The 25,672-nt window shown below is 54.2% G+C and overlaps 1 protein-coding gene across 1 annotated transcript in view; it reads left to right on the top strand.

Annotated features, from left to right (window-relative positions):
- EHMT1 (euchromatic histone lysine methyltransferase 1) overlaps positions 1–25,407 on the top strand; it is a 112,549-nt gene extending 87,142 nt beyond the window's left edge. Inside the window, exons 17-27 of the mRNA XM_077771532.1 lie at positions 4,608–4,709; positions 6,326–6,430; positions 11,986–12,140; positions 12,926–13,093; positions 13,279–13,423; positions 14,132–14,209; positions 14,978–15,093; positions 16,295–16,381; positions 16,800–16,878; positions 24,799–24,974; positions 25,128–25,407. Coding sequence (XP_077627658.1) covers positions 4,608–4,709; positions 6,326–6,430; positions 11,986–12,140; positions 12,926–13,093; positions 13,279–13,423; positions 14,132–14,209; positions 14,978–15,093; positions 16,295–16,381; positions 16,800–16,878; positions 24,799–24,974; positions 25,128–25,407 — 1,491 coding nt within the window. The remainder of the gene's footprint in view (positions 1–4,607; positions 4,710–6,325; positions 6,431–11,985; positions 12,141–12,925; positions 13,094–13,278; positions 13,424–14,131; positions 14,210–14,977; positions 15,094–16,294; positions 16,382–16,799; positions 16,879–24,798; positions 24,975–25,127) is intronic.
- Positions 25,408–25,672: the final 265 nt, after the last annotated feature.

The raw sequence follows: 25,672 nt of genomic DNA, 5'->3' as shown, positions 1-25,672 counted from the left end.
AGGCTCTGAGCCGGCAGTCAGCACAGAGCCCGACGCGGGGCTCGAACCCACGAACCGCGAGATCATGACCTAAGCGAAAGTCGGACGCTTAACCGACTAAGCCACCCAGGCGCCCCAAAGCTTATCATACTTTTCATAGTAATTTATCAGCTTCCTTTTTCCATCAAATTATCACCGTTTTTTTGTCATTAAATATTATTTTATCACATTATTTCAACTGGCTGCATTGTATTTCGTGATCCTGTATCATCGTTGTATTTCATGGTGTAAGGGATCGTTTTTAGTCAGATTTACTTAGTGCTTAGTATTTAGTTTTGCATTTTCACTCTACAGAGTACTTCAATACACATTTTCTTTTTAAAAAATTTTTTTACGTTTATTTATTTTTGAGAGACAGAATAAGACAGAGCATGAGTGGGGGAGGGGCAGAGAGAGAAGGAGACACAGAACCTGAAGCAGCTCCAGGCTCTGAGCTGTCAGCACAGAGGCCGATGCGGAGCTTGAACCCACTAACCATGAGATCATGACCTGAGCTGAAGTCGGATGCTCAACCGACTGAGCCACCCAGGCGCCCCTCAATAAACATTTTCTTAGCAAAGTTTTTGTACATGTTTGATTTCTTTAGGGCGTATTTCTGGGTGTGGAGTTGTTAGATCAAAATATACAATCATTTTTAAGGCTTTTTATCTCTCTCTCTGAAGGGCACCGAGAGGATGTGAGCACTCACTCCTGTCTGCTCTTGCCAATGCCAACTATCAGAGGTTTTTAAAAAAAATATTAACAGTTTGATATATAAAAATGGTTATTTATTTGTTTTTTTACTATTTTAATTTACTTGTCTTAAAGTGAACACTTTGTGGTATGTAGTTATTCATATGTGTTATGAATAGTTTTTCAAGCTTATGTTTAGTTTTTTGCTTTATTTTTATTTTATATTTACCTTTATAATCTGGAAACTATTATTGTATAGATATCTTAGATAGCTGTTACTTTTAAATTAATTTTATTTCTATTATTTTTTATTTTTTAAAGTTTATTTATTTTGAGAGAGGAAGTGAGTGAGGGATGGGCAGAGAGAGAGAATCCCAAGTAGGTTCTGCACTGTCAGAGCCTGACATGGGACTTGAACTCATGAACTGTGATATCATGGGCTGAGCCAAAATCAAGAGTCAGATGCTTAACTGACTGAACCACCCAGGCACCCCTATAGATAGTTATAGTTAATCCTCTCTGTTACGATGAGTGGGTGAGTCCCACATATACCCCATTCTCTGCTAGGGGACAGATTCCCAACCTCATCATAGGAGCCAGCGCCCAAGCTAAGCACCAATGCAGAGGCAAGAGATTAGTGTTCAGAGCTTTACAGAGGCAGCAAGAGCCTGCAGACAAAGGAACGAGAAGCATCAGTGGCCTGAGGGGAGCAGGCATCTGAAGTGGGCGGCTCGTGGCTGAGTTTAGCTGTAGATTGGGTGAAGTAGAAGAAAGCGGTCACTGAGATTGAAGACTGATTATTGAAATTATTCAGTCTGAAGAACAGGTTGTAAGTTTCCAACTGACATGTAATTGGACCATCCCAGACTGGATAAATTCAAGGAATACCATACCTAAGCACAGTGTAGTTAAAACTATTGAAAACTGAAAACAGAGAGTCTTAAAAGCAGTTAAAGAACAGCACATTACATGTGGGCAGACAGCATTACAGCGAATCACCACCTTCTCATCTGAAACAATGGGGGAGAAAGCTCAAAATAATTGTCAACCCCAGAAGACTGCATCCAGTAAAAGTATCCCCCTAAAACAAATTGTGTAATAAAACAAAAACTGGTAGGATTTATTGGTGCATTTGCCCAAATAGGGATGGGAAAGCTGCCTGAGAGTCAGCCTGGGAACAGTGCCTGCGAAAGACTGTTGTTTTCTTTAAATTTCCTAGAAGATAGAGGCACCTGGGTGGCTCAGTCAGTTAAGCATCCGACTTTGGCTCAGGTCACTATCTTTCGGTTCGTGGGTTCGAGCCCTGCATTGGGCTCTGTGCTGACAGCTCAGAGCCTGAAGCCTGCTTCCGATTCTGTGTCTCCCTCTCTCTGCCCTTCCCCTGCCTGCACGCACACACAGGTGTGCTCCCTCGTGCTTTCTCTCTCAGAATTAAACATTAAAAAAAAAATTAAGTTTCCTAGAAGATAAAAGCCTATTTTTATTATTATTATTTTTTTTTATGTCTGTATTTTATTTTGAGAGACAGAGACAGAGCGTGAGCAGGGGAAGGACAGAGAGAGAGGGAGACACAGACTCTGAAGTAGGCTCCAGGCTCCGAGCTGTCAGCACAGAGCCTGACACGGGGCTTGAACCCACAGACTATGAGATCATGACCTGAGCCGAAGTCGGACGCTTAACTGACTGAGCCACCCAGGCGCCCCAATCAGAGATTGGGTATTTTAAAGCAGAGATGATATCTGTACAAGATGCGGTTCTTAGCAGTTTAGAAGTAAGACGTATGCCAGCACCAGCACCACGAGGAGCCTTGAATGGAGCCTACTGTTGTCAGGCTGCCGTTTCTGCTTTGGGAGGCAGTAAGTATCTAGGTAGACCAGTGAAGAGAATAATATTGTCATCCTCAAAGAAAGCACAAATAATTAAAAAGAAATAACAGCTTTAAGGACAATTTAAAAAAATGGAGTAGAGGCAGTGAGATGGAACCCTGAGCAGTATTTGTGTAACTACAGGCAGGAGAGGCGGAATAAACACCGATGGGACAAGGGGCCCTGTCCCCGGCTGTGGTGACGCCACGCCTGAAGACTGAATACGCCAGGACCAGCCGTGTGCTTCTGCAGGGCTCGCGCGTTAAGTGGAGACACAGCTAGAAGTAAAAAGGATGGAGAACGTATATCATGCAAATGGTAAATGTGAGAATCCAAAGGAAAAAAATTTAAGCTTCTAGAAGAGGAAAGATTATCTTTGTGATTGCAGCATAGGGAAAGATAACCTTCAACAGGATGCAGAAAAGTACAAAAATGATAAAGTCAAGTGCGTTAGAATTAAGAATTTTGAATCAACAGATGTCACAGAGTTCACCAAAGGCAGGCTACACACTCCCAGAAGATTTTGCAATGCACTGGCAAAGGATTCATATGCAAAACTCTAAGGAAGTTCTACAAATAAAAAAATCCAAAAGAAAAATGGGCAGAGAATGAGCGGACAGCCCCCAGAAGAGGAAGTCTGAGTAGCCCGCATACTCGGGGAGGGCGCTTCGCCTTTTGAAAAAAAGCCTGACACCCCTTCGCGCAGCCCTTGGATTTGGTGGTGCTCGAAGCTTGGGCCGCCCAGAGGAGCCGTGGCACCCCTGTGTCCCTGTGGCTGGGCGCGTGCCCCTGCCCCCAGGATGTGTGACCAGGGGACAGTTTTGCAGTACTCCGTGCATCTTTAAGTAGCACAAAGTCAGATAGAGCACTTGAAAATAAAGCAAACCTTTAAAACTAACAACCATACATTTTTGTATTTATCATACAATTAAAATGTAAAACACCAGTAATAACAGGATTTGACTGGGTTTTCTTGAGAAAAGTAGGTTTACTGATAAACTTCAGTCTTGATAAGAAATATGTCTTACGTGTGTACGAAAATGTAGTATGAAAATGTAGGATTACTGCTCTTTGGGTTGGAAGTGGAGAGAACGAGGGAATAAGGAAACGGGAGCCGGGGAGGAAAGCAAGAGCGGCCCTGTGAGGAGGAGACGGTGCAGGTGTGTCCGCATGTGTCCTTGAGGTGCGGGCACAGGAGGGATCCGTCCGTGAAAGATGCCAGCTCCGGTGTTCACTGCGCCTGGCCGTATCAACGGGGCATGAATGGTCCCCTAGCCCTAGATCCCCGAGTTTCTCCTGGAGCTTCCAGTGGTGGGTGGCTTTGTTTTGTTTTGAGGTGGTTCAGTTAATGGGATATATTTAGCATGCTCGAGGAAGCGGAGCTGAAAGCTACCAGGGAGAATGCACTCGGTCAGCCCCCGGGACGTGTGTGGGGCTGCGGGGCAAGCCTTGCCCCCGTTCTGGGCTCCTACTCTTCTCTGCCACTTACTGTTTTTAATTCTGTGCCATATGGACAGTGAACACCGCATCGTTAGCCCTGGTTTAAACGTGCAGCGGCAACCGTTAACTTGTAGAGGCCCCGTGGGCACTGTGACCCTCTGGTCACGTGAGGAGTGCGGTGGCCCGAAACAGTCCCAGGGGCCCTGTTGGAACCGAGGGACAGGTCACTGCACCCGGCCACGTGGAGAAGCCCAGGGTGTGCCACGGCCTGTCCAGACCCTGAGGGAAAGGAAGGGACAGCGGTTCACACGTGCACCCGCAGGCTGTCTTGCAAGTGGAAGAGTCTGTGCCGCCTTAGGCCTCGCCCCATCGGCATCAGAAGCTCGAGGTCTGGAGCCCGGTGGACAGGGCTTGCACCCCGGTTGTACAGCTTCTGACAACAACCCCGCCCTCCTCTGCCTGGGCTCTTTATCGTTCTAGACAACGCCTCCCCACTGGGAGGGACAAAGGTTCACCATGGCTGTGCGCCCAGGGCCTGGCACGCCGTGGGTCACGTGATTTTCCTGGATCTAAACGGCATTTGTGTTGCAGGACGCAGAGGGCTCCACCTGTTTGCACCTCGCTGCCAAGAAAGGCCACTATGATGTGGTTCAGTATCTGCTTTCAAATGGACAAATGGACGTCAACTGTCAGGTAAAGCCGCGTTCTCCACTTAGTGACATTACCTGGCTGGCTGGCCAGCCAGAGACCCCAGTCTCCTCTGTAGCAGTCCTGGCCCCCTACCTGTTCACTGCGGCCACCCCGGAAGGCCTTGGAAGGCCTGGCCTCACCCACCCTGGCTGCCGCCTCCCCAGGACACCCACTGGCTGCTCCGAGAGCTCAGGCCTGTGATGGCCTCCGTGCTGCCGCCCGGCTGGAGACTCATCCCACAGTGACCACCTCGGCCACCTCGGCCTCCTGGCCTAGGTGAACGTGTCACTGCCTGAGGGGGTCCATGACCTCCTGTGTGCCAGGTGCCCTCCCTGCTGTGGTGCTCATCTTCCCACCGAGGGGCTATCGGGGTTCTCGGGCAGGGTCTTTGTATGAAGCGTAGCCCTCGCCGTGAGGAGGCCCCATGTGTGAGTGAGTGACTCAGGAGAGCAGATGAGGGAGCTTCCCTCCCCCTCGTTGGGGCCCAGACCCCTCCTCCCACATGACTCTGGGCTCTGGGAAGGCTGTCTTGGCTTCACAGCCTCTGCCCCATGTTATTGCCTCCAACCCAGCTCCTCACAAGCCACCCTGGGAGACCCTCCCCAGGGGCCTAGAGATGCGGCTCCCTGGGGAGGCCCACCCCCCTGTTCTCACAGGGTCCACGGGCTAAACCCCTACTCAGTTTCATTTTCTGTCTCCCATTTGGTTGGACTGTGAGCATTTCTTCCCCTGGGCTGGGCTGGCTCCACAAAGCCGCCTTGTCCCTGCAGGGCCCCCAGCGCCCAGGCAGTACCCACAGCCAGCCTGCAGGGACCACCTCACTGCAGTCACGGGAGCTGCATAACTGCCAGAGCGACGAGGCAGCTGGGGAGCGGCTGGGGAGGCTTGAGCTTTCTGCCACCAGCCTGTGAGTTGGCAATGCAGCACTCATTTCCTGAGGGGTTGCTTTTTCTGGTTTAAATAAAACTACCCACGACCACTGAGTAAGGAGAGACAGGCCTGGGTGGGTGGAGGGCGGAAAGCCGACTCGTCAGAAGAACCACGATGGACCCTACAGATGGGGTCGGTCTGGGCAGGCTTCCTGCTGTCTGCCTTTCAGGAAGAAGCCAGAACTGCACACGGCTGCCATTAGTCTCTGGGCCTGGCTGGCGGGCTGGCTGCCGTTCCGGCACCTGCTCCTGCTTCACGCTCAGGGTCTGTGTCACTAGGGCCACTGCTTCCCACCACCCGCGCTGCCGGTCTCTGAGCGTCGGTCTGCTCAGCAGCATTTCTGGTCCTGGTGGGGTGCAGGCAGGTGCACTCCGGTGTGTTGAGTGTTGTCCTGGTGGTGTCCAGGCTGGAGAGGGACGAGGTCCCGCAGAACCGTCTGTCCCCCTCGGAGCAGAAGTTTGTGAGGGTCACACTGGGTGGTGCTGGCTCCATCCTGCACCCCCTGAGATGCCGGGGCTGTACCCTGAGCCTTGGTTTCCTCATCAACAAAATGAGGACTTGAACTGGTTCCCGCCTCTCGGGGCCACCGCACGTGTCCAGTGAGACTGCCCTTCATGTTACTTGTTTCTAGGAGCTGTGGTGGAGTTTAGGGCTTTGTGTTCTGTTCTGTTTTGTTTTGTTGAAATTAGGATGATGGCGGCTGGACACCCATGATTTGGGCCACTGAGTACAAGCACGTGGAACTGGTGAAGCTGCTGCTGTCCAAGGGGTCTGACATCAACATCCGGGACAATGTGAGTCTCTGGCTTCCGCTTGTCCTGAGCAGGTCCTGGAGGAGGACGGAGAGACCAGGGTGTGCAGGGCTGACAGCTGAAGGTTCTGACCGCGGCTCTGTCCTCTTTCTCCATGTTTTCAGTGGTCCTGGGACCCACTGTGGTTTCCCGGGGTTGTTTTGTGTGTTGGCCAACTGCTGGGTATAGACTGAGGGGCAGAAGCTCCTGAGGCCTGCCCGTGAGTGGAACCCGTTTGTCTGAGGCGCGTCTGCATGGAGGAGCCCAGGGCGCACACCGTACCTGCGCAGGTAGATGTGTGAGCGCCACCTCATTCTGCAGTTGCCACCCTGCGCTCAGACCACGAGGGCTAAGGTGCTTGTGTTGAAGGCTGGTTTTGTGGGACAGACTTGGTCTCAGGAAACGGGTTTGGGGCCAAGGTCCGAAGACTTGCCAGTCCCTGTGGGAGTAACCTCCTGGCAGCCTGTGTGTCAGTTGGGAGGCAACTTCAGTGAATTAGTTAATTAACTTATTTGTTTATTTTTAAGTTTATTCAGTTATTTCTGAGAGCACAAGGCGGGGAGGCAGAGATAGAGAGAGGGAGACACAGAATCCGAAGCGGGCTCCAGGCTGCGAGCCGTGAGCACAGAGCCTGACGTGGGGCTCGAACCCACAAACTGTGAGATCATGACCTGAGCCGAAGTTGGATGCTTAACCAACTGAGCCACCCACTTCAGTTAATTTAAAAGGGCATTTCTGGGGAGGTTACTGGGGACCTGCTCTGGAGCAAGGCCAGAGGGACAGGGTCCCAGGGTAGATGGACACAGTGTGCCTTGCAGAGCTGTGCTCACTGTTACAGAAGAATCACCAAAAGCCATAAATAAAAAACCTAGCCACAAACTCATTAAACTGATAATCAAATAAGAAAGTAGGCGGACAGTAGGAGAGGACTGCTCCAAGCACACCATTCAGTCCGGCGCAAGCCAGCCTGGAGCCCGAGTATCCGAGGTACAGAGGCAGGTGGTGTCTCCCCGTTCTGAGCCCTGAGTGGGACAGGGGTCTCCAGCCCCTCACTTGAAGAAGGGGTGGGAGCAGCAAGCACCACCTGGTCTCTCATCGTGGCTACTCAGCCTTGGGACCCTTCCCTGCATCTGTGAGCAGGTCCCGCCCTGCCCAGCAGCACGCAGGCCAGGGTCTGGGCCTGCAGCGCATGGCTCGGCTGTGGGGTGTTTCTATTAACGTCCTCAGAGCTGGTGTCAGTACAACGACAACGCCTGCAAGGGACTGGGGGATGGGAGGTGAGGGTGAAGGGAAGGGGTGCGGGGAGGTCCCTGGTGGTCGCAGCGGAGAGCAGTTGCGATCTGCCCTGCTGACGCTTGGTGACGTGGTTGGAGCAGCTGCAGCCGCGTGTCCTTGGGCACGGTGCCCCTCGTGCAGCTGTCTGGGGTCAGGGGGTGCGGGTGCGTAGGCAGCACATGGCCTCCGAGAGTCCAGTGGGTGTCAGCACTGGTGCTGGTGGCAGTCCTCGGGAGTTAGAAGGATTGACGAATTAACGTGGCGGTGGGCCGTACGACGATGATGGAACCGTGTTTCACTTTGACGGCCCAGTTGTTGTGAGAGCAGCAGACTGCATCGTTCCAGGTGTACAGGGATGCATACACCTAAAGTGGATGTGTGTGAAGCCCAGAATCCACCCCGGCCGTGACGTTGTGTGACACTCCTCCCCAGTTTCTTCCTGCTGCTTCATAGCCAGCCGCCACACCACTTCCTGTCCCGTGGGGGTTCTTTTGTGAGCTTGGTTTTCCGCAGGTGGGTCCCTACAGCGTGGACGCTGCTCAGGCAGCGGCGGTCTCCTGGTCAGTGTTCCGTCGTGTGGCCAGGTCAGCTCGTTCGTCCCTTACCTGGTCACGGACATTTGGGGTTTCTGGGTTCTGGCTTTCACACATGGAGCCGCCATGAACACGCACGCAGGCGTCTTTGCTTGGGCACATGCTGTCAGTTCTCTCAGGTGAAACCAGGGTCATGTGGTGTGTGTGCTCACGTGTGTGAGGACGCCGCCCAACTCTGAGGGTGGCCATGCCCCAAAAGAGCCGAGAGCTGCTCCTAAACACCCTCCCCAGGCCTCAGGGTAGTCTGTCTGCACCCTTTTCAGGGAGGGGTCTGCTCAGTTCTGTTGACTGTGTTTTAGTGAGTGGGCTGTTTACTGTCGTATCCTTCCGTTCTGAGGGTTTTTTGTACATTCTGCATCTGGGTCCTCTGTATCAGTTGGTTTACAAACCCTAATAAGCAGATAGTTTTTAGTTTTGATGAAATCCAGTTTATCAATTACTTTTTATTTATAGATCATGTTTTTGGTGATCTCTTTAAGAGATCAGTACCTACCCTCAGGTCCCAAAGACTTTCTCCCATGTTTTCTTACAATAGCTTTTTAGTTTCAGGTGCTCATTTTCATAGATGGTAGGAGGTGTGGATCAAAGTTCTTTGTGTATGTGTGTGTGCGCGCGCGTGCGCATGCATGTATGTGTGTGGACATGTAGCTGAAAGCCATCCCTTCTCTACAGAATTGACTTTGTCCCTTTGTCCATGTGTGTGGGGCTCTGCTGCTGGGGTCAGTGCTCCGTGCTGCGGGTCCATCAGTGCTGCGGGTCCACCAGTGCCTGTCCTCACACCAGTGCCGTGCTTTTTCAGTGCAGAGAAAATGCCATGTGTCGAGTTGCGATGTTACGCACAGCACAGGAACCTTCCAGAGGGTGCCCTGTTTCCCTCAACCTCATGCTGTTGCTCTCAGACATTGTACTGAAGCCACAGTACATACTTTGTTTGGACTGTCGGAGACCTTTTGGAAACACTGCCCTGAAGAAAGTCTCAAGGATCTACTTGTTCACTCACTTAGGTCCTTCAACCCAGGGTCATTTTTCTTCTGCGCGTCTCACGTTGCTCACCGTCCCGGGCGCTGGTCTGCTCGACGCTGGTGCCTGCAGAGCCCTCTTTCTGCCTTCACTTGGGCCGTGAAAGTGTGGTTCACAGCTCCTCTCGTACTCTCCTCACACCACCTTCGTCCTCGCGAAGGGTCCGTCACAGGGGTTCTCGGGGCACCCTTTCATTATTTCTCTGTGGACAGCACATCTGTTTTCTTTTGGCTGCTTTTAGGATTTTCTCTTAATCACTAGATTTTGGCAGTTTGATTATGATGTGTCTTGTGTTACTTTTGCATGTAAGGTCAGTAAGGATTTATTGAGTTTGGATCATTGAGGTTAGGGTTTTGTCAGATTTAGAAATTTTTCAGTCTGCATTTTTTCCAGTAATTTTTCTGCCCACCTCTACTTCACAAGAGCCCCTATTCTGTGATTAATCAGCTGGTTTGAAGTTTTTCCATAGCTAGGAAAGTCTTTGTTTTCCTAGATAATTTTTTCACTCAAGATTGCAGTTTGGCTGGTTTTAAAGCCATTTTTCTGGTTTTATTGCAATTTTGCTATGTTTTCAAGCTCAGTAATCTTTTTTTTTTTCTTTTTACAATCTATTGTGCTGTTAATCTCATCTAGTGTGTTTCTGTCAGACATCGTAGTTGTCAGCTCTGAAAGTTTTGTTTGTCACCTTAGGTTGGATACCAGACATTATGAAATTTACCTTGCTGTGAATTTCTTTATTCCTGGAAATGTCTTGAGTCTTGTTCTGTGTGCAGTGAAGTTACTTGGAAACAGTCTGATTGTTTTGGGTTTTATTTTCTAGGTTTATTAGATGGGGTCAGGCAGATCTTAGTCCAGGGCTGCTCATCTGTCCTGTGTGGGTGCTGGCATTGAGTCCTCCATGCCTTGGCTTTGTGGTGTGTCCTTCTGGAGGTCAGAGGTGGGGGAGTCCATCTCCAGAGGCCTCTTTCCCAACTGCATGCCCTGCTGTGCAAACCCGGCTGCCTTTTTTGTTCCCTTCTCAGGGATACAGCCCTTCATCATCCGAAAATCAGTATTTCACACATTTTGACTGTTTGGCTCTCAGGCGGGCAGGTTACTCCGGCTGGTCCCTCAGGTCTTGTCTTTGCCAGAAACAAAGTGCTGTCTATCGCTTCAGATTTGTGGGTCAGGCCTGCCGTGACATAGCAGGCAGACCTCCGCGAGTCTGGGGCTGCACGGTCCCACGTGAGGGGAGCCTTGGTGGACAGGGACAGTCTCAGCATGGAATTGTGGTTATAAAATCATAAAAACTGCTGATGAAGGAATGAGGAAAGAGGTCCCTAAGGAAACCACGTTTTGCTCTGGAGCTTGCAAAGATGTGGAAGACGGAGCAATCAGAGGGGAAGAAGGCGACTCAGAACAATGTCCAGGAAAGGAAGCCCCAGGCAGATCTCGGCTTTTCAGAAAGTACTTAGGCACCAAGGAGTTTGCAGAAAAGCCTGCGCCTGGGGCCACCAGCTGTTTGCCAGCCTAGCGGACCACACAGTTTCTGTTTTACTTTTATGTTTCCTACGGTTCATTGAGCTGAAAGCATTGGCTGCACTCAGAGTGTGGGGATTGTCTGCGAGCACAGGAGCGTTACAGGGGTTCCCCTGGGCAGGAGAGGGCCAGGAGTGGGGTGTGCAGAGTCCCATAGCCAGCACATCAGCCCTGTGGGGGTGGACGTGGGGCCGAGCGGGGCAGTCACTGTGCCGGGCTCTGCCTGGGTGCCACTGAGCCCCCTGCGGCGGTGTCAGAGTGGACAGCCAGGCTTGGCTTGGGTTGTGGCTCCTGTGAGATCCTGGGGGTTCCTGAGGGGTGGGGACCCCTAAGCAGTGCACACTCTGCTAGGAGAACAGAAGGCGCTTCGAGGGCAGTAAATGTTTCTGGCACCTCTGAGGGTTAAGCCCTGAGACCAAGTCAGAGAAAGAAAAGGACGAAGACGTTTACTGCTTCATGTTCCCGAGGAAGAGGTTTGCTAAAGGAGAGGTCACCCCACGTGAGCTCAGCGTGCAGCACGGCGGCGGTCAGGGCCGCGGGCACGCCTGGCCACCTGCAGAGAGCACAGGGTGGGCAGCCCGGGAGGGGCAGGGCGGCCGCCTCGCTTGTCCCCAGTGTGGCTGCCTAGCCGTCGTGGGCTGTTCTGAGCGAGGCCGCTTTCCCTCCCGGCGGTGTCCGTGCGCACGCTCTCCCTCTCACACGCTTATTTCCAGAGCTGTGGTGCAATGCCCTAATAACCTCGCTGTGATCCTCGTAAACCGCTTACAGCTTGTGTACAGCACAGATGGTTTTTTTCTCATTATATTTGATTTAAAATTTTTATTTTGTAGAGATTTTCGTGAAGTAAAATTTTAATGCAGTCAAATTTGTCTACTTTTATTTTTCTCAAATCTGATACAAGTATTGTCCTGTCTTGCAATTGTACTTCTCTTCCGAAGTGAATATAATTTTAAAAATTAGATAAAGCAAAGTACTCCCAAGTGTTATGTTAATAATGTGTTTAGGTTGGTCTCATTGCAGATGATTTTCTGTTCAATTTTTAAAATATTCAGTACTGTGCGTTACTTTTATAACGAACCCGAAACAAAAAGGCAAGTGCCCTTGGCACTCAGACGGGTTCCTCTTGGCGCGCCGCGCTGTCTGTCCGTGCAGGAGGAGAACATCTGTCTGCACTGGGCTGCGTTCTCGGGCTGCGTGGACATAGCTGAGATCCTGCTGGCTGCCAGGTGTGACCTGCACGCCGTGAACGTGCACGGAGACTCGCCCCTGCACATCGCTGCCCGGGAGGACCGCTATGCCTGCGTCCTGTGAGTGGCTCTGCTCTCGCGGTCCCTGCAGGGCTCCGGGGGGGAGAGGCCCCCAAACGGAGCTCCTTGCCCCAAGCGGGCAGAGGTGTGAGTCTCCAGTCTGCGACCGAGGTCAGCACGGTTCCTTCTGGGTCAGGGAGGAGGATCGCTGTGAAAAATCCCCAGAAACGTAGGTCAGATCGCCCAGCACCTCCCGTCAAGGAGGAGGGGCCGGCCCTGCTCAAGAGGGATGGAGTTGCCGGTGCTCGCCACTCTCCGGGGCCCTTTTCCATGTCACTCACGTGTGGTACAGTCGGGGTCCTGGGGAGTAGCTCTGATCCCACTGGGAGCTCAGAGACGAAGGGATGCCCTGGGATGGGAGCCGGGGAGGCGGTGCTCACCATGCCGTTCTGACTCGGGGCAGGCTCTTGGAGCGCCTGCCGGCTGGGCACCAGCTGTGCCCTCGGCCGGCTGGGCACGCTTTACCTGCCTTGCGCTGCCCGTTCGTCCTTGAGTGTGCCTTTGAATGGGAAAGCCAGAAACCTCAAATACTGTCCCTGGTGCTGCTTTACACGCCCTTCCTGACAAAACTGAGGTGACTTTTGGCTGTAAATGTGGGAAAGGAGTCATGGAGTGCATTCCTGGTGACTCAGGGCTGATCTTTCTAGAAGCACTGGTCAGCAAACTTAATTTCTAGATGAGTGGTGTGCTCTATTTTTACTGACTAGAGTCACTTCATAAATCTCATCCTCATGTCTTTTAAATTAAGATCTGAATGTTTTGTTGGCTTACATTTTTCCTTTTAGCCTCTTTCTTTCTCGGGATTCAGATGTCACCTTGAAAAACAAGGAGGGAGAGACGCCCCTGCAGTGTGCAAGCCTCAACTCCCAGGTGTGGGACGCTCTGCAGATGAGCCGGGCGTTGCGGGACGCAGCCCCCGACAGGCCTGTCCCGACAGAGAAGACTGTGAGCAGGTGAGGAGGCTGTTCTGGGGCAAATGGTGACACGTGACGGTTTAAGAGTTTGAAACGAAAGCTTTTCTCCAAGCAGAGGCCTCCCCGGGGCTGAGAGCAAAGGGCCTGGCCCAGCACTCAGCGGCTGCCCTTTTGGGGTGTCACTTGTCACCGTGAAAGGTAATGTTTCCCCTTTCTGATGGCAGAGACATCGCTCGAGGCTATGAGCGAATCCCCATCCCGTGTGTCAACGCTGTGGACAACGAGCCATGCCCCAGCAACTACAAATACGTCTCTCAGAACTGCGTGACATCCCCCATGAACATTGACAGAAACATCACCCATTTGCAGGTCAGCGGTGGTAGCAGGCGGGGGTTGGGGGGGCGCCGGTGGCGGCAGGCTTTTGGGCCCGGGGTCCACAGGCGTTTCCCCAAGAAGACCCGGCCTTCACAGCAGTTGCCTTCCACTAAAGAGTTGAAAGGCAGATAGAGATCCTTCCTGAAAACGGACCCTGCATCCTGTACTGGGTCCTCGGCCCCCAGGGCAGTGCCGAGCATCCCCTGGTGACTGGTAGTTTGGGGGCCACGCTAGTGAGAGGAGCCCGTACTGTGCGTTGAAGGGCCCGGCTCCCACTGAAGTGAGGTGCACGCCCTCAGGGCCGGACTGTGGCTCCATGCCCTGCCTTCCCTGTTGAGTGTCTGGCCTCAAGCGCGAGCCTGGCAGGCTTTCCTTCACGTGTCCCTGTCCCACGGCCCCACGTATCTGACCATCCCCGCTTCCTTTCCTTCCCGCGGGTTCTTCCTCCAGAGTCCCTCGTGCAAGCTGGCAGTGTCTTAGAGGCTGGGCGTTCTCTCCTGCCTGCATACCCTCTTCCTCAGGGGCTGCACACCTCTCCCCCCAACCCGGGGTCCCTGAGAATGGAGAAGTTAGGGCCAGTCACCTTTCTTTCCTGTGGGCGTGGCTTTTGGAAAGCGCGTGTCAGGTGGAGGGATGGTTCTGAGACTTGTGCGGCCGTGAGCGGAGAACGGCTCTCCCGCGTGACGCGTGGTCTCCCTGCAGTACTGCGTGTGCATCGATGACTGCTCTTCCAGCAACTGCATGTGCGGCCAGCTCAGCATGCGCTGCTGGTACGACAAGGTGAGCCCGCGGCTGGGGCGCTGTGCGGGGGGTCCCCCCCCCGACCCGGGACGGTGCCCGGCGGCCTGGGGCAGCTGGGACAGCTGGGGAGACGAGGAGAGGGCCCTGAAGGCCAGCGTCCAAGATAAGAAGCTTAAATGCCCTTGGCGTTGAGAGTTCAGAGGTCACCACTGGTGGTAGGGGCCAGTGTGCCCTGGGGTGGGGACTCAGGCTTGGAGGAGACACCATGGCAGACAGTTGTCTCCAAGGTCACCTTGTAAGGAAAGGGGCGTGGGCCTGGGGCTGGGGTGTGTGTTCTTAGCAAAGCACGGCTGTGCTGAAGGTGGGCGAGAGCAAACATTCTGAGGAAAGTTCTCCGTGTTCAGAGTGGCCTTGGTGTGTCATCCAATGGGTTGGCTGTGGCCGGGTCCCTGTCACGGCTGTGGTACCGCAGGCTGTAAGGCTGAGTGCGCAGAGTGGCAGGGGTGGTGCTCAGGGGGCGCTGACCCCTTGAAGGAGGCGGAGAGGCCTATGGGCTGGTGGCCTTGGTGAGGCTGAGCGAGTTCCAGGGAGAAAGAGGGAAGCCGACCACAGTGGGTGTAGACTCCTGCTTGGATGCTTCCTGTCCATAGCGTGAACATGTGATTTTACGCTCTTACCCCGCTACGAAGTTTAAGCAGAAACCGTCCTCTTCACATATAGTTTGTAGTTTGTAAAACTGTGTTGGTGTCAGTTTATTTAGCATGAGTGGTGAGCCGTGCTCGGTCCTGACTGCACGTCTGTCCCCAGGACGGCCGGCTCCTGCCGGAATTCAACATGGCTGAGCCGCCCTTGATCTTTGAGTGCAACCACGCCTGTTCCTGCTGGAGGAGCTGCCGGAACCGAGTCGTGCAGAACGGCCTCAGGTGAGCGCCAGCCCCAGCACCCTGTCTGCCGGTGGGGTGTTAAGCCCTGCGGCACAGGCTGATGTCAGGCCTGTTTTCGAAGTTTGAAAGTGATCCTGGTTTCTTGAGAAGTTCCCTGTGTTTATGTGTGTTTCACACAGATGGGCGCAGTGTGCTCGAGTGCACGTGCGTGTTTGCAGTAGAGGTGGCGCGATGCGGCCTCCTTTGAGTCCTGTGTTCTGGCCTTGTTACAAGCTGGAGTCAATAACATGAGTCCTGCTAACAAGCAGCTCACATGTGGGTCAGGCCCAGTGAGCTGAGGCTGGGAGACGGGCTTACTGTGAGCACTGCTCTGCCTCCCAGTTAACATGTGCACGGCAGCCGTAAGGGCTACTCTTGTTTTCGTACTCAAACCGTTTCTGAAATCGTCTGTATTATCTGAGTTGTCTCTGACAGCGACAGTGTGATGTTGTTCTGGTACAAAACCGCACAGACCACGTGGATGCCTCGTTTGTAAGTCACTCGGGGCACTTGGTCCATTGAGGTCTGGCTAGCACCCTTTGCACGGGCGAGACTCAGACCCCTTACCCGAGCATCCCCTGGCCATGAGCCTTCCCTCTGTGCACGAGCTTGAGAATTACAAGACTTCTTTTGGCCTTCTGAGTTGTGAGGGGGATTTATGTATGACGCCAGTCTAGTGTCACAGTATCAGCGGCCAGAGAGTGTGTCTTCTGACGGACCCACACATCCCTGTCCCCCTGTTGACAGGACATCCTCTGGGGAGGACAGGTCGGCTCTTCTCTCCCAGGGCCCCTGGACACAGCAAGGGGCAGGTGGGTCTCCTTGGCTCTTGGCCTGGGAGAGCCCCCCACCTACCCTGAGGGGCAAGCAGAGGATTAGCCCCTTTGCTGTTCATCACAGCCGAGAGGTTTGGCCAGACCTACTCCCGTGTTCAGATGAAGAAATAGGCACAGGGAGGGCCTGGGGCTGTGCTCCGGGCACCGGCAGCCAGGCCCAGTTCGGGGGCCGTCTCCCGCTACCGAGGGTGCACTGTGGACACTGGTGCAGGAGTTGCTGCTGCTTTGAACGTGAAGCTCCGACGTGCCCTCCAGTTAGGAAGGCGGGGTCTTCCACTCTGTCTGCTGCCGTGGCTGGCGGTGTCATCTGCACGTGAGTTGAGCGTTGGGGGGCCTGGTGGTGAGTGGCTGACCCTGTTTTCCAGGGCAAGGCTGCAGCTCTACCGGACACAGAACATGGGCTGGGGCGTGCGGTCCCTGCAGGACATCCCCCTGGGCACCTTCGTCTGCGAGTAAGTGAGTGCCCGGGTCACCCCAGGGCTCTTGGCCGCCTCTGCCATTTTGGGGACAGCATAGCCGTGCCTGCGACTTGCGGGTGTCCCTCGAAACCAAGTTCAGGTTGTCTCCACCCCTCACCCAGCTCCTTGGCTTTCTGCCTGCCCTTCGGCTCTTACCAGGTTATGGCTCATTCAGGATGGTACCATTCAGTGGTTTTCACGGGAGGGTCATTGTGGATGCCTGGTCAGAAAAGGGGTTTCTGTGTCGCCCTTTTCTGGGACCTGAAGTTAAATCTCGGCTCACTCCCTGGCAACTTTTTCCAAAATGCTTAGCTACAGTTCCAGAGGGCCCCGCCATGGCTGCTGTGTGCCCCATCCTGCTGTCGGGGGGAGGCGTGCTGCCTGGTGTTCTCACACGCCCCGCCTCCTGCAGGTATGTCGGGGAGCTCATCTCTGACTCGGAAGCTGACGTTCGGGAAGAGGACTCTTACCTCTTTGATCTTGACAACAAGGTAATGCGTTTGGAGGGGTTGGGGCGTAGAGGGCAGATTGCAAGTGTGTGGCGTGGGGCGGTAGGTGGCTCCTCACACCAACCTGCTTTGTGCTCGGGAGGGCCCGGGGCTGGTGCAGAGAGTAGCCTGCTTCGCCTGAGGGCGTAGAGGGCAGGGGGCTCATGGTGACAGGCAAAGTGGGAAAAAGACTTGTGTGAGGGGTCAGGGGTCGCGTATGTGTCCCAACCGCTCTCCTGGTTATGGGGACAGTAGCTGGACCCTCGTCTTCGGCTCAGGATCCGGGCTTCTGGGGACTTTTGGAGGCAGCGTCATGCTGTCCTCGCCCTACCCTGGTACCTGTGTCGTTTTCAGTTTGTGACTCGTCTGCCCAAGAACTTGCAGAAGCAGTCAGGGTGGAAGTGGGGACACAGGGCTCTCCTCTAGCCAGAGTCCTGAGTAGCTGCCCTGCAGCCAAAGACTGAGCCAGGCCCGGGCCTTCCCGCCGTGCCCACCGCAGCCCTGCCCCACAGCTGGCTCTGGGAGAGCCCTGCGTGCGAGCTGCGTTCCTCCAAGAGAAACCTACATCCTGGGGCGTCACAGTGTGTGGGCGCTGCCCTCCTCCCCCACCTAGTGACCCCGTCCTGTGCGCACGGTGCTGTGAGCTGTGTCCCCAGGTCCTCTTTGAGCTTCCTCCTCAGTCTTCTGCCTTTCCTCGCCTGTTGGGCTTTGCCTTTTATGGTTTATAAAAGTTTTATGGTTTTATGGTTTGCCTTATATGGTTTTATGGTTATAGCAGTTCTTTACGTGTTCTAGGTCAGAGGGACTCTTTCGTGACATTTGTGCCTCATGGACCTTTTCTGTCTGTGGCTTGTTTAGTTCCTAATGATGTCTTTTAACAAATGGAAGTTCTTTTTATTTTTTCTTATTTTTGAGAGAGAGAGAGAGAGAGAGAGAACGCCAAGCAGGCTCCATGCTGTCAGTGCAGGGCCTGACGCAGAGTTTGATCCCACGAACCATGAGATCACGACCTGAGCCAAAATCAGAGTCGGATGCTTAACTGACTGAGCTACCCAGGTGCCCCTGGAAGTTTTTATTTTTAGCAAAGTCCAGTATATCAGTTTCTTCCTACTTTATTGCAGGGTTTTGTGACATCCCAGGTAAAGTGAAGGTTTTTAAAGGGTGATAGAAGATGCACCTCCGTGGTGTTCTCCGGAAGTTACACCCGGCCTCCCACGTGCAGGTGTACAGTCACTTTGCTGTAGGGTCAAGCTCTGTTTTTCCTCCATGTCGTTGTCTGCCTGACTCAGGACCACTTGTTGAGAAAGGCACCCTCTTCCCCGCTGACTGTCTTGGGTGGGCTGTGCCATATTAATCATCCCAGTTTACATCCTCTCACCTTGGGGTCTTTGGGAGTGTCTTGCTCTTCTTGGTCTCTTTCAGGTTTTATAGAAGTTTTAGAATCAGCTTGACAAGTTCTGCAAAACCCCTGTATGGATTTCATTAGGACAGCGTTTAACCTGTGACCCAGTTAGGGGTCATTGAGGGTTTTGCCACCTCCTTTTCTAGTTCATGAACGTGGTGTATCACTCCACTTGTTTGCCGTCTTCAGTTACCCCCACTAACATTTGATGGTGTTCTGTGGTGTGTGATCTTGTAGATCTTTTGTTGGATTTATCTGATAGGTTTTTGATCATCTTACCTTGGAGTCAGCTTTATTGTAATTAATTTACATGCAATGAACTTTAAGCATGTGATTTTGTTTTTGACAAATGGGTGTACAGGCTAATCACCCCCACAGGCAAAATCTGGAACATTACCCCAAAGGTGCCCGTGCCCCGAGGTTGGCCACGGAGCCGCTGCTTCCCCTGCTGTGTTAGAATTTTCCTGTAAGTTAGAATTTCAAAGTGCGCGCTCCTCTCTGTCTGACTTTTTGAGGTCCACACAGGTGGTGGCAGGTCCTGTGACCCACCAGTACGCATGCTGGGTTGCACTACTGCTGTGGTTGGACCTGGATGTTTCCAGATTTTGCTGTTAGGAGTAAACCTGCTGTGAATCTTCATAGACTTGTTTTTTGTGGGTGTGAGTTTTCATTTCTCCTGGGTAATTCCCGAGAGTGGGATTATTGCCGTCTGGTAAAAGTATACATTTAATAACTTAAAGAGCAAGCACTTTCCCAAAGTGGTTGGACCACTGTACATTTCTACCAGTAGCAAAGGAGAATCCCAAACGCTGTCATTTTAATTGGTATTTTCTTGATTATTGACATGAGCATCTTTTCACATGCCAGTTGGCCTCCTTATATCTTCTTTTGTGCAAGAGTTTTTCACATCTCTTGCCCATCATTTAATTGGGCTACTTCTTACTGAATTGAAAGGGCTCTTTACAGCTCCTGATTCAAGATCTGTGTCAGACATACATATTTTCTCCCAGCCTGTGCATCTTTGTTTTCTTTTTCTTTAAAAAGAAGGGAAGGAGGGAGGAAAGGAAAGGAAACGTAAAGGAAAGGAAAAGAAAAAGGGAAAGGAAAGGAAAGGGAAGGGAGATTATTTATTTATTTATTTATTTATTTAGAGAGCGTGAGAATGCATGCACAGGCAGGGGAGGGGCCGAGAGAATCCCAAGGCACAGGACTTCATCTCTGTCTCCATCTCATGAGCCCTGGGATCATGACCTAAGCTGAAATCAAGAGTCAGACCTTACTGACTGACTATCCAGGTGCCCCTGTGCATCTTCATTGGCTTAATGATGTCTTTCGTAGAACAGAAGAAATTTTTATTGGTTCGTGCTTTTTGTACCCTGAGTAATCTAGGTCTATCACAGGGTTGTGAAGATTTTCTCCTTTTTCTAGAATTTTTATATATTTAACTTTTAGATCCATGATGTGTCTTGAGCTANCGGCTGGAGATTTCTCCTTGTCCGTGGGAGTGTGCGGTTATTCCAGAGCAGCTGGACCGTCTGCTGGAAGGGCTTCTGCTAGTAGGTCTGTGCCTGGACTGTGTTCTGTTGCTTTGACTTATCTGCTGACCCTCAAAGCTGTACCACTGGCTCTTGACTACTGTCCGTTCAGAGTACATTGTGACACCAGGGAGTTCCTTTTTAAAGGTCCTTTTAGTTCTCTGGGGTTCTCTGCCTTCCCATGTAAACTCGAGAACCAGGGTGTTCATGCACAGAGGCTTCTGGTACCTGACTGGGGTTACGTCCAGCCGTCGACCCACTCAGGGGCATTGGCGCCTGGGCAGCATCCAGTCTTCTCGGCGCTGGTGTCCGGCTGTGGACACCACTCTGGCAGCCCCGTTTGCCCTGCCGGCAGCTGCCCCCGGACTCCCGACCTTCCAGTCTTTCATCAGCCAGACCCCACCAGACTGGGCCCCTCGACCTGCCCCTGCATCCTGCTTCTGTGGCTCGTTCATTTTGGTGCCTGAAGGGCCACGAGCGCACCGTAGCCTCCCAGGGGCCACTCCAGCTCAGACCTCGTTGTCCCCACTCGTGTGGCGGCCCCTGTGCCCACTGCTCCCGCCCTCCCTGCCCACCGTCTAGGGCATCAGCAGACTTTCTGGCTCTGCCTTCAGAATGTTTCCAGGGTCTCCCTCTCCTTGCTGTTCTGGAATTTTCCCAACACCCACCTCCCCTGCCCCCATTTCCACGAAAGTGCGAGTGGCCTTTTGGAAGCTGTGGGGCCCAGAGACCAGTGGGCAGAGGACCCAACTTTGTGCTCTGTGACTTGAGGGGGTATGGCACCTGCAGCTTGTCCCCGGCATGGGGGAGGGGCTGCCGCATCTCCTGCAGGCTTTGGTTGGGGTCTCCACGCAGGCCTGGCATGGGCAGATACGCCTCCGTTAGGAGCCCCCCCTGTGGTGGGGTCCTCTGCTGCTGCATGCTTGTCGCCCTCAGGACACCTGGCCTCTCCGGGTGCCCCTCAGTCATCGCGCCCCCGAGTCTAACCTGCCACCCCTGGTCTCTCGGTTAGTCGCTGGAGGACAGAGGGAGAGGGTAGAAGGGGTTCACTTCTCTGACGCCTCCTCCAGGATCCCTCCTCCTTGCCTTTGCGGTTAGCTTCTCCTTTATGTCATGACAGTTCTCCCACTTGCAGAGGAGCAGGAAAGGTCCGTGTAGCTGAGAGCCTTACACACCACCCCTCGAGTCTAACTTGGTTTTGTCCGTTGTTTTGCTGACCATGTAAAGCCCGTTACAAGCGCGCCATCTCACTCCTGAGTAGTGGGCCGTGCGAGCTGGGCACACCTCCTCACCACTGTCCCGCCTGCGGAGGCTGGCACTGCCCCACGTGTCTCACGTCCGAGTTCCCTCGTTTTCCCCAAAATGTCCCGTTCTCCTGATGCCGCGTCCGTCTCTCTCTCACAGCAGCCACCCCCCTCGCACTGTCCTGCAGGAACCCGCGCCTGCGTTTGTGTGCGTGTCCTCGCGGGCCGTGTCCCTGCGATGCCTCCTGTGTTTCCTGCAGACGGGTGAGGGCGGGGGCGTCGCAGACGAGCAGCAGGGCCTGCTTCGCGCAGGTCAGGAGTGGGTGAGCCTCAGCCGTCACCCTTCACTGCTGCCTGGGCCCTCCCTGAGGGGCGCCACAGCACGCCCTTGCGTTTCCTAACAGTCTTCCCTTCCCTTCCCTTCCCCTTCCTTCCCTTCCTTCCCCTTCCTTCCCCTTCCTTTCCTTTTCCTTTTCCTTTTCCTCTCAGTCTTCTTTTCTTTTCCTTTCTTTCCTTTTCAGTCTTCTTTTCTTTTTTTTCTTTTCTTTTCTTTTCCTTTCTTTTCTTTTTTTTTTTTTAATTCTGATTTTGAGAGAGAGTGCGAGCAGGGGAGGGGCAGAGAGTAGGAGAGACAGAATCTTAAGCAGGCTCCGTGCCACCCGTGTAGAGCCTGATGCAGGGCTCAAACTCACAAACCGTGAGATTGTGACCTGAGTGGAACTCGGACGCTTTACCCACTGAGCCACCCAGGTGCCTTCTAGAGTCTTCTGCTGCAAAGAAAACTCTTCCCCACCCAGACCTGGCAAGATCAACACTGCGTTCTTGCTTACGTGAGTTTCCAACTTTCAGAGGAAGGGAGTGGAGCAAGAATCACTGGTGGAAAAGGGATTTGGGCCTTGTTTTCTGCTTTGCGTGTTGTGAGGGGCGCCCAGATTTTTCATACTCAGTTTTGATCCATCATCATCGTTGTTTCTGAAGCCTGAGCTGGCCCCGTCCGTGGCCAGTGGGGCCCGTCCGCGGTGGCCTCGCCTCCTGTGGCTCCATTTTGTCTGGCTTCTCTTGTTTGGCCTCAGACCTCCCCGAGCTGCCTTTGGTCCTTGCAGTGGAGACTGTTTCAGGTACCAAGTCAGGACACCAGCGTGCTTGTTGCCATCAGGGTGCCGTTGGCTCTGGTTTAATGTTTCAGAGGGCAGGGATCTAGAATTCCTAAAAACGTGTTCATGTCGCTATTCCCATTCAAATGTAATATCGCCAGGTTTTCCCTATCCCTTTGGTTATATACTTGCGTCCCCCACAGTAAGGATCCGGGCCCCTAGCGTGGTCATTTCAGAGGAGCCTCACTAACGGGAAAGTAGTGTGTGTGCGAGGGTTTAGAACATGTCCTTCTGAGGACACGAGCACCAGCGCTGCAGCACGTGGCGCGACCGTCTCTCTCTCCGGGCGGGTGGGCTCGCGGTTTGCTGCTGTAGGTATGTTTGTGTCTTAGTTCATTTTATTTTATTTTATTTTATTTTTTAAGNGACTGAGCCACCCAGGCGCCCCAACGTCTTAGTTCATTTTAAATTCTAGAAATTATTTTATCTTTAATGTTTATTTATTTTTGAGAAAAAGAAAGAGCATGAGTGGGGGAGGGGCAGAGAGAGAGAGGCAGACACAGACTCTGAAGCAGGTTCCAGTCTCTGAGCTGTCAGCACCGGGCCTCGAACTCACCAACCGTGAGATCACAACCTGAGCAGAAGTTGGACATTTAACCAACTGAGCCACCCAGGCGCCACATTAAATTCCAGAATTTTAATACATACTTTTTAGTTATGTCAAATATTTACATGCTTTCAAAGTAAACATCATATGAGGTCACATTCAGTATTCCTGCGTGTTCGGGTGCCCCTTCCCTGCCCCCGCCCCACGGGGAACCTCTTGGAGAAATACAGGAAAAGTTACCCATGTGTGTCTCCGTGTCCCCAACGTTATTACGGAGAAGGTGGTCCCCCAGCCATTTTCCTGCAGTGCTGCCGGGACGCAGAGCTCACCTCGCTCCGAGCACGTGCAGGACGTCAGGTGGATCTCAGCCCTGGCTGTTGCGTCTCCTGCCCTGCGCACGAGGCACTGAGTGGGGCACGTGTTGTCCTCGCCTGGGTCCCCGAGGCTCCACTCAGCAGCCAGGCAGCTGCAGCTGGGAATTTCCATCGCATTCTTCCTGTTATTTCTATTTCTCCGAGATGCGCACTCTCTGAGAAACATACTCTGTTTTACCGGGGCCAGGATGGCCGTAGGGAGCTTCTGACACCCCCACGTGTCCGTGCGGCATCTGCCTCACCTCAGGGCCGGGCTCCGTTGGGTTTCTTCCCTCTTCAGAACGTGCCCGCTTCCTGGCTTCTTCGTCTTCGTTCACGCGGACTTGCCGGCGCCCCCAGCGTTCCCGTGACGTGTGTTGTGTGTTCTGTTCGATTGGCCGCCTCGGCTCTCGTGAGGGCCCTTCCCCCGTCGAGGGGGCGGCGTCCGTCCTGGCCGGTGCGCCCGCTGCTCTGCCGCCGTGGGCTCCGGCTCCTCGCTCCCGATGCTCCCAGCTTCTGCTCCCAGCTTCTCCTACACGGGGCGGGCTCGCCTGCAGACATCGTCCCAGATTCCCGGGGGCAGAGGCCAGGACCCGCGCCACGGCCCCCTTGTGGACTTCGCCATGGCTTTGGGACCTGCCGGGAGGTGGGATTGCTGAGTCAGGAGCACGTATGCCTTTGGTTTGGTGGGAAAGTTGACAGAGACGACCCATCTCTGTCACTGCTCTGTCTTCCCTCGACCACTGAGGATCCTCTGGCTTCTGGTTAATGCTCTGCCGAGTGCAGGACGCACGCCTGGAAGGTCCCCTTCTCCCAGTTGTCTGTCTGGTTTTCCCACCCAGACTTCACACTCGGTTCCTGTGGCTGCATAACAGGTGCCCATGGACGCAGCCACGTGAGAAGATCCATGCTCTCTGGCTCCCTGTTGTGGACATTGTGTGACCGGGCTCTCTGTCCATGGCCCCGATGGCGACGGGGGTGTCTGGGGAGAGGTGCCCGCGGCCTGTTTGGGGGTGTGGAATCGAGCTCTTTGCGTTCCAGGGCACGTGCCACTTCCTTGCTGGCTGTTCCCGGCCACCCACATTCCTTGCCACATGGCCCCTCTGACTTCAGGCCCTAGCTATCTCTGGCACTCTGGNCTCTCTCCTACAAATAAATAAAACATTTAAAAAAATATATATATATAGGGCTCCTGTGGTGAGGTCAGGCTGCCAGCCGAGCACCCTTCCTCACTGTCAGCTCCCGTCTCCCTTCTGCCGCTTGTCGTCACGGGAACCGTGCCAGGGCAGGGTCGTGGGGCTTTTCCCTGCACCACTGGGCGAGCCGGTCATGGCAGTGGCCCTGCTCCGTGGCCGTAGCCATCCCTCGGGAGCCACCTGAGAGCCCTCGGCCCGAGTGCCGCTTCCCTGCGTCGGTCTGACCTGCCCAGCACACTCCGTGTCTTCCGGCACCTGCCTGGGACGGGCTCCGCTGCCCCCGGTGGTTCCCGTCGCCGCCTCCGCCCTCCTGGTACCGGTGGTGTCCGAGCAGCTGACGGTCCACTTGTGCCTCGTGCAGCCCAACTGGCCAGAGGCATATGGAGCGGGCCGCGTCCTGGGGGCCTCCCGTGTCCTGGCTCTGGGGGCGCCTTTCCGCGGGCGCTCTGCAGGCCCCCGCACCAGCTCCCCATTCTCCTTCCCGCCCACCAGGACGGCGAGGTGTACTGCATCGACGCGCGGTTCTACGGCAACGTCAGCCGCTTCATCAACCACCACTGCGAGCCCAACCTGGTGCCCGTGCGCGTGTTCATGTCACACCAGGACCTGCGCTTTCCCAGGATTGCCTTCTTCAGCACCCGCCTGATTGAGGCTGGGGAGCAGCTGGGGTAGGTGCCGCCGTCCCCGGGGGCTGGCCGGGCCTGGGGACCTTCCAGGGCGCATCCACGTTGTGTCTGCAGACCACTCGGCCGAGGCTGGGTTCACCCTGCTCCCGGGCGGTGTTGCGTCTGGACGTGCCCTTAGCGCTGCTCTCTCCCCAGGTTTGACTACGGGGAGCGCTTCTGGGACATCAAAGGCAAGCTGTTCAGCTGCCGGTGTGGCTCCCCCAAGTGCCGGCACTCCAGCACGGCCGCGGCGCAGCGACAGGCCAGCGCCGCCCAGGACGGCCAGGAGCACCGCCTGCCCGACACCAGCTCCTCCACCNGCCGCCGGCCTGGGGCGCTGAGCGTCGGCGCCGTCCACACGGAGGCTGGAGAGGAGGGCAGAACGCACACAATACCCGAGGGCCCCGACCTGGGGCTGGAGGGGCCTGGGCCGTGAGGCCCCAGTGTGGCTGCCCGCGGGCTGGGGGCGGGCACCTTGGAACACTCTGGGAATCCGCGCCAGCGTGACCTTGTGAGTTTCTGATGATGGTTTTGTCGTTTCCGCGTTTCCCGTCCCCCCTCAACTCCCCTGGTTCCTGTTCCGCCGCGGGGCTTGTCGGCGAAGTCCGGTTGGTCCAGGCTCCCCGCGTGGCACCTGCCGAAGACAGCGTCACCCGCCAGCTGCTCCGTTAGACCGGCCTGCCCGAGGCCCGCGGGGCGGG

This window comes from Crocuta crocuta, unplaced genomic scaffold (genome assembly GCF_008692635.1).
Source record: "Crocuta crocuta isolate KB4526 unplaced genomic scaffold, BGI_CrCroc_1.0 scaffold1013, whole genome shotgun sequence".
Classification (NCBI taxonomy): domain Eukaryota; kingdom Metazoa; phylum Chordata; class Mammalia; order Carnivora; family Hyaenidae; genus Crocuta; species Crocuta crocuta.
The sequence above is the reverse complement of the archived record's forward strand: the minus strand, read 5'-3'. Positions and strand labels throughout refer to the sequence as shown.